This window comes from Oncorhynchus keta, chromosome 35 (genome assembly GCF_023373465.1).
Source record: "Oncorhynchus keta strain PuntledgeMale-10-30-2019 chromosome 35, Oket_V2, whole genome shotgun sequence".
In the NCBI taxonomy this organism is placed as follows: Eukaryota; Metazoa; Chordata; class Actinopteri; order Salmoniformes; family Salmonidae; genus Oncorhynchus; species Oncorhynchus keta.
In genome coordinates, this window is record NC_068455.1 from 29,278,308 (window position 1) to 29,286,808 (window position 8,501).

Genomic DNA, 8,501 nt, shown 5'->3' on the forward strand with positions numbered 1-8,501 from the left:
GCACATTGACTTGGTACCGGTACTCCATGTATATAGCCTCGTTATTGTTATGATATTTTCTTGTGTTACTTTATAAAAAATACAAATAAAATTCACTTTAGTTAATTTAGTAAATATTTTCTTAACTCTATTTCTTGAACTGCAATGTTGGTTAAGGGCTTGTAAATTAAGCATTTCACCGTAAGGTATTAGGCTCATGTGAAAAACACAATTTCATTTTAACCAGCCCACAGGTCATAACTCCAGCAAGCATCAGAACAGAGAGTATCCCTCTCACATGCGTCCACACAGAGGTTCAAACAGCCGAACAAAACTGATAGATATTAGTCCACCTACCACCGAACTTGAGTGGGGCATCTGGCTACCGATCTCCTGCATCGTTGGTAAATAATTTCAGTAAAATGAAAGACAACGCTGATGTATGCCACAAGGTGGTGATATTACACTTTGCATCGAGGACAGTAGTCATACAGTAACCTAGTCTACATAAAAAAAATGTTAAGGAAAGACATAGGAAGCCTACATTTAAATATATATGTTTGTTAAGCATACCACGTGTAGTATTTTAATTTACAAATACATATTGTTACTGATGCAATTTCGTTCTTTAATTAATGGCCATGATTTTTAGTACATTCGCACCATGCCTTTACTTTTAATCAATGGACCGCATTTTTGAATGCTTTTGAATGCTTGTGATGTCAGAGTAATCCGGGGAGCAGAAATGGCTCCTCTGAACACAGCGTGCGCAAACCAACTGAATGAGCCAGAGGAAGTGGCGGGTGATGTAGTCCACACCTTTCCGGTAGATCAGAGTTGTAAGCACAGACAGAACAATGAGACAGATATTTCACCAGACGTATAAATGTGAAACCCGGTTCCACTTACTACCAAATATGGTGATGAACGGAAGTCCAGTAGCCCGAAAGTCGGAGAAGATGGAGCGAGAAAGATTTTGACCGACAGGTCATTAAGGTAATTTTCTCATCAATGAAACATTTAATCTTGATACCGTTTCCCAAACTATAATCTGTAACAAACAGAGTGGACTGCGTTTTATAGACTTTACCCTTTGCCAAAGTTGTTAAAAATTGCGTTGTTTAGGAGTGCAAGGGCGAATTTAGTTATTGCACAAGCGCACTTCAGAGTAGGCGTTCCTTAACTGAAATACGCAAATAAATGATAAAATGCACCAATAGTATCTAACTAGCTTGTGCTTGGCTCTGCCCACCTCCTTGCTTGTCCTGCCCACTATTAATTTGCTCCCATTGGAAACGACAGGCTCTGGTCTATCTTGGGTTTGCTATAATAATCTTTGGTAGTTGCACTTCAACTCGACTGAAAAGGAGAGAAACGAAAGCAGGTTGGAAATTACTGAGAGAGGAGGGGGGAAACAGAAGGTAATATATTTTTATTTTATTTTGAGGTTTGTGTAAAATATTATAATGGGTACATACTAACGTCTGCATTTTCAATTTCGTTGACCTATCCACAATGCAGCGTGAAGTAGCTAGCAAGCTAGAAGTTAGCATTTAGCTGACGTTAGCTAGCAGCCGTCACCTTGCTAAATTGAGCTTTCTGACACTCATCCCAAACCTTTTCTGTTTCAGGGGGACAAGAGGGGGTATTTTTTTTTTTAAATCAATCACCTTAGTCACCGGGACTTTCGGATCACGGGCTCCTACGAATGAGTGGGTAGCCCAGTGCGACGTTTGATGGAATAGTTGCAGACAATTGCCTTTCTCCTCAGGTGGTGCTGATCGAAACAAGGGCGAGGAGGGGGACCTCGTAACACACTCACCAAGAGGAAGTCCGGAGTACCGCAGTGTTTTTGGAGGGCCTATTCGATTTCCTTGGTCTATCAACAGCCCCCGCCCCTCTGACCCGGAATTTAATAGTAATCGATAGGAATAAGAAATCGATAATGTTCACATTTTGTGACAGCTACAATTAAGAAGTATACGGCTTGTCATACAATTTACTTTCCAAACCTTTGGGTACATATTTGAACTTTAAACTCTGAGCAGTAAGTTATTAGCAGCAATCCTCATAGTTACTGATTTGTCACCAAGAATAAGCTTATTGTTGCCAGTTTATTTGACAGACCGACACATTCGTTAAGCATTGATTTGATCCTGACTGCTCAGGGTGAGCTTCATATTTCACACCATGTCCATTGATAGTTAGTTGCAGGGTTACACCTGATTAAGCAAATAAATCAAGTTGAAAGCTGCATGGTTTTGACATTAAGGAAGTAATACGGGACGTACTGAAGAACCCAACCATTTTTTTTATTTATTTGACAAGGAATATTTATGCACTGTTTTCATGATGGGGAAAATGCTTTCGAAAATCTTTGGCAACAAGGAGATGAGAATATTGATGCTTGGACTTGATGCTGCTGGAAAGACCACCATCCTTTACAAACTGAAACTTGGACAGTCAGTCACCACAATTCCCACTGTTGGTTTCAATGTCGAGACTGTCACCTACAAAAACGTAAAATTCAATGTATGGGATGTTGGAGGCCAAGATAAGATCCGTCCCCTGTGGCGACACTACTATACGGGCACTCAAGGGTTAATCTTTGTTGTGGATTGTGCAGACAGAGATCGCATTGATGAGGCGAGGCAGGAACTCCATCGCATCATTAATGACCGTGAAATGAGGGACGCCATCATCTTGATTTTTGCCAATAAGCAGGACCTGCCAGATGCCATGAAGCCGCATGAAATCCAAGAGAAACTAGGATTGACCCGCATCAGAGATAGGAATTGGTATGTTCAGCCCTCCTGTGCGACCACGGGAGACGGACTATATGAGGGGTTGACATGGCTAACATCAAATTACAAATCTTAATGATTGAGTGATGACTATTTTTAGAATACTTTTTTTTTATTTTATACTTTGAAGTTAAGTTATTTAACTTCTAAAATGAATACAATAAATAAGTTTTGATTTATCCATTTATTTGATTACAATGATCCTATAGCTAATTTATCTTTATAAACTGGGTTTGCTGGTTTATAGGTTGCCTCTACTCTGTAGCAAGCTTATGTCACATACTTTTTTGTGGCTTGATGAATACACAATTAAATGGGTTCATAATTCAAAACTTGAGTTTACTGCCTTTGCCTATTCTTTACCCCATTTTTAATAGATTTTCTAATGGAGCTGGATTTTAATATTTTAATTTGGGCTAAGGCTTGGTTATGCTTTTAAGACACACTTGGATTGATTGAGTAACAAGTGTCAGTTTCCTAGTTTTTCCTTTCAGAACTAAAGTCTGTTTAGTCAAGCTTGTTCTGTACAACTAGCTACAACACCTTTTTTATATTAAACATGTTTTAATACAGAAACCCAGTAGCAAATTGAGGTATCCCATGTCTTACATTTCATTTTCAGTATTCTGGACATTGTGACAATTATGTCTGAAAATACATTGTGTAGTGCTTGGACTAACCATCTGGAACACATTTGCACAAGTGATTCCCTTCAGTGGGCTATATTGTGATGTATCCCAAATTGTGCTCAAGCATAAAACTGAAACAGGCTTCTGGTAACTCAAACATGCTTTTTTAGAATGCAGGCTTTGTTAATGGGGAGCCTAACATTGATGGTTATGTAGCCAATTGACTCAATATTCCAACGGAATATCATTCAGCTCTGAGATCTCAACCTACTACCATTAATATGTCTCAGGATACGAGACCTATCACTTGACTAAATCTGCAGCATGAGTACAGAAGTACAGTAACCCTACAGCAAAGTGGACCTTGTCATTCAATGGGAGAGAACAGCTCCCTGGTGAAATAAGTCATCTTTTGGTTCAGCTTTCTTACTCATGTTGACTTTGAGAACCATGTACAGAACAATGTCATTGTAATGTCTAATAAATAATAAAGTCATGTTAAATGCTTAATTTTCTTGATTTATCATAACCTGAACTTTCTCAAAAGTGGTTAAAGGAACACAGTTCTCATATTCCACATCTTCCTTAGGACTCCAAATCCATCATAAAGAATGCTAGAGACAAGATTGTAATTGGTCTTTGCTAATAGTTGACTACCTTTGCACTGTGAAAATTGTTATCTGATTGATGTGAACACAACCCTCCCCCTTTGAGGAATGTTTTGCAGAGCTTGCACTTGATGTGCTGCAGAATGCAGATGTTCAATATCCAACACAAACTTTTACAGCATTTCATTCAAATAAGTAGGCCTAATGAGTCATTATTCTGTTATGTGAAGAACACAATGTCTTGGTGAAGTGTTGCATTGAAACTTTCCTGGGCAGTTTATATAGCTGTCCACCAAAATAAAAAAGCCTGTATTGTCACTCTGTCACCATTGGGAAATATGTTTTTCCTTTTACCCCATGTAAAAAAACAAAAACAGGAAGTCCAACTGGTCTCAGCGGAATAACTACAGAGCCACATGACTAGCCTCCATTGAGGTTTGGGTGACTGACTGGCTGCACAAATTGTTGGAGCAATACAGCTGTTTGTGAATTCTGTGCTCACTTGTTTGTGCTTGATATTGAGCCAATAATGCTGGGTTGTCAGCTGTTACTTCCTCTGCCTTTGGTTCAAAATAGGCTACAAATTCTGCCCTCCCCTCAATCTTTGTTTAGAAAGAACCTACATAATTCATGTATGCCCAGTACAAAAAAAAGTGTAAGAAAAACATTTATACATGTTAAATCTAGTTTATTGGGGTACTTTACGGCATCGTTTAGAAATAAACATCCTGTTTTTTGTACAGTTTTGTCAAGGGTTTTGGGCTGAATCAGACTTACCGAAAGTGGTCAACATCTGTTACCAAGTTCTTGTGTCCTCTCCAGTTAGAATCAGTAAGCAATCCAGCTGCATGCTGGTTTGTATCTTGTCTGGGGTCCTGTGAATATTATAAACTGTCCACCAGATTGGTTAAACTCTGAAAACTTGTTTTTGTTTGTAAAACTTGTCCTGCTAAATGTGCTTTTTTTATTGGGTGTTTTATCTTTGCCTCAAGGTAAAATATATACATTAAGGATTCTAATAAAAGGTCACAATGGGACAAGGTCTCTAGTTACTCATTCATCTGTGTACTATCTCACACCAGGCAGTAATGGTGCCTTGGCCTTGTAAGACCCAGCAATACATTTTCTGGTCATTTAATTACTGTTTATTGTTTTTCAAGTCTTGACTTAATCAGTCTTATTGAGTAGTCATTAAAAGTCAAAAGAATAGGACCAGAGACTCAGGCCTTTATAATCACAGACACACTGACTCGATCAGCCAAAGAACCAGCTGGAGCTTGTCTGGTTGGCACATACTGAACAGGGGTGCCAAGGCCATCATCTGTAGTCAGCCTACCTACTGGTTTATTTGGAGAGAAGTTCACTGAACCTGGAGTCAAAAGCCCAGAGAGAGACAGGCTTGACTTTTAAACCTGAGAAAGTCATAGAAGGACAGATGTAAAAAAGGAGGACCGAGCACGCCCCCATTCTCATCGACGGGGCTGTAGTGGAGCAGGTTGAGAGCTTCAAGTTCCTTGGTGTCCACATCAACAACAAACTAAAATGGTCCAAACACACCAAGACAGTCGTGAAGAGGGCACAACAAAGCCTATTCCCCCTCAGAAAACTAAAAAGATTTGGCATGGGTCCTCAGATCCTCAAAAGGTTCTACAGCTGCAAGATCGAGAACATCCCGGCTGGTTGCATCACTGCCTGGTATGCCAATTTCTCGGCCTCTGACCGCAAGGCACTACAGAGGGTAGTGCGTAAGGCCCAGTACATCACTGGGGCTAAGCTGCCTGCCATCCAGGACCTCTACACCAGGCGGTGTCAGAGGAAGGCCCTAAAAATTGTCAAAGACCCCAGCCATCCAAGTCATAGACTGTTCTCTCTGCTACCTCATGGCAAGTGGTACCGGAGTGCCATGTCTAGGACAAAAAGGCTTCTCAGGTAATCAAATGGCTACCCAGACTATCTGCATTGTGTCCTACCACCTGCCAACCCCTCTTTTACGCTACTGCTACTCTCTGTTCATCATATATGCAGTCACTTTAATCATATCTACATGTACATACCACCTCATATCAGCCTGACTAACCGGTGTCTTTACATAGCCTCGCTACTGTATATAGCCTGTCTTTTTACTGTTGTGTGACTTCTTTACTTACCTATTGTTCACCTAATACCTTTTTTTGCGCTATTGGTTAGAGCCTGTAAGTAAGCCTGTTGTATTCGGCGCACGTGACAAATAAAGGTATTATTTGATTTGATGTACAACCTGAATGACTCTCATAGCCCATGCAACGGGAGGTTGTCAGTATCAGTAAAATATGGCTTTTGTTTGACTGGTGTTCACAAGTAAAGATAGACCAAGACTAGTGGCTATGGGATGTGTCTCCTCTTCCTGGACAGAGGATGGATGGTATGGATAGAACCTCATCAGCCTGGGGTGTGTGACTGGCATCCCTCAACAGTAAGAGGAGTCTGATCCCTCTCCAATCGATGTTGAAGGACGGAGGACACATCTTTCAGCGTCCCACAAAATCAATACCTGGCCGTGCCACAGAGAGAGATATTCAATAGGATATTTATTGATCCCCATTGAAAATTGCAGTGAAGAGGCAAGGTCTGAGGAATAAATTCAATAGAATTGTCAGAATCCCGCATTAATGCTTGTTATAGGAGAGGACAAGACCCAGACCAAGCCCCTCCAAGTCATACATTTCCGCGGCCAACTGTCATTTTTCGAACATTGTCAATCATTTTCATATTGTTTTTATGTTGTTAATAATCTGACTGATTGGATTGAATTTGTATTGATGTCATGTACGTTCTTTTTTTAATTTAACCTTTTTTTTAAAACTATTAAACATGCTGATTGAGTCTTTGTATATTAAATGGTTGCCTAAAATAGCATTGTAAATGTAAATACAAATGGTGCATGCACCATTATATACTGTACATATATTGCTATATTGTGTTGGAGCATTATTTCTTGAGGTCACAGGCTCTATGAATATGATTAACTGCTTGGTCTGTGTAGTCCTGTATGCCCCATGTATAAAGTCCAAGTGCAGTTAAAAACGTGATTTTCCTACGTTTTATATATATTTCCACACTATGAGGTTGGAATAATACTGTGAAATTGTGAAAATGGTGATAATGTCCTTTTGGTGTAAGAGCTGTTTGAAAAGACCGCCTGAAATTTCAGCCCATTTTGGTGAGATGGAGGTTTGTCCTGCCTGGTGACATCACCAGGTGTTAAGTTCCAAACCTCTCTAACAATAACAGCTAGTTTTCAGTTTTCCCCTCCCCACTCAGACCACTTCCAGTCTAGTAAAATTATTTATTGTAAAATTGCTCTTTAGCTATTTTCCTTTCTTTTTTTAAATTTTAATTGAAAATCACAGTAAGGTACTTAATTGTTTCCCAGAAATGATTTGATATTAAGATAAAAACGGCTGCATTGTACCTTTAATTAACAAGATTAGCAATAGTACTCCATTAGAGACAGACAGAGAGACACCGAGGAGGCATGATAGAAGGAATACTGTAGTTCTCCCCTTAAAGCTGATTAACAACAATAAAGGGAGTGTTTACAATCCTGACAAAGACGGGATTGATGGTGTTAGATGCGGGTAGGCCCTGGTGTTTTGGGCAACAGAATATTAGTTTGTTTTATTCAACAGATAGCAACGGGTATTTCCTTTCTCGGCAGCACAGAAGGGGACAGTGTCCTTTCTAGGTTTGATACAGTCATGAAGTGGTAAGAAATAGGTGGGTAAACTCTGATTGCCGGTCACGTTGAATAAAATAAAGTTTCCGATACTCTCAATGCATTTTCCCACAAAAGGTGGGTAAACTGCATTTACTTGCGTTTACCCTCCATTACACTACTGGTTTGATATTAAGCAATAAGTGATACTGTTTACCATGCATTTCATGTATTACATTCAATACAACAGTCACACTTAACATGTCAAGTAATTTTGCTGTACATAAAGAGTACTGCCTTAGCATTAAGATCGGTGCATACAGCCTCTAAGTCAAAGCCAAAGGGACAAGTGGAGGCATGCAGGAGGCGGAGCTAAGGACAAACAGAGGTAATTATCCATGCACATGTGTGTGTCCATATCCACACACAGTCAGTTGGCTATGGACTGATTCTGGCCTCATTCAGTGTGTGGGAAAGCTGCTGCAGAACTAGCCTATTGCAGAGGCGAGGGTATTTGTTTTAGCACTGGTTTCCGTCAAACGGGTCAGGTGGCGTCGACCCACATATGATACAGGCACTGGAGAGATGTATCACACAAACCACATGCCACAAGCAAAAGTGATTTATAGCGCTGGTAAAACACACACGTAAAAACATTGAAACATGCTTACTTGCATTTTCTCAGATCAAGGAGCTGGTGTGTTTGTGTGTTGGTGTCAACACATGCACTCTGTCGCCCTCCTCCCAGTAGGAGCTCGGTCAAGGGCCTTCATTAGGACACTAACTT

The 8,501-nt window shown here is 40.0% G+C and overlaps 1 protein-coding gene across 3 annotated transcripts; it reads left to right on the forward strand.

Annotated features, from left to right (window-relative positions):
- Window positions 1-858: 858 nt before the first annotated feature.
- LOC118368271 (ADP-ribosylation factor 6-like) lies at window positions 859-3,922 on the forward strand. 3 transcript variants are annotated; one of them, XM_035752246.2, is made up of 2 exons: window positions 859-975; window positions 1,751-3,922. In XM_035752246.2, exon 2 carries the CDS (start codon window positions 2,329-2,331, stop codon window positions 2,857-2,859), a length of 531 nt encoding a protein of 176 aa, XP_035608139.1. In that variant the 5' UTR covers window positions 859-975; window positions 1,751-2,328; the 3' UTR covers window positions 2,860-3,922. The 3 variants fall into 3 exon arrangements, with proteins under 3 accessions (XP_035608139.1, XP_035608137.1, XP_035608138.1); XM_035752244.2 differs by lacking the exon at window positions 859-975 and adding an exon at window positions 1,264-1,400 and having other exon boundaries at window positions 1,611-3,922; XM_035752245.2 differs by lacking the exon at window positions 859-975 and adding an exon at window positions 1,276-1,400.
- Window positions 3,923-8,501: the final 4,579 nt, after the last annotated feature.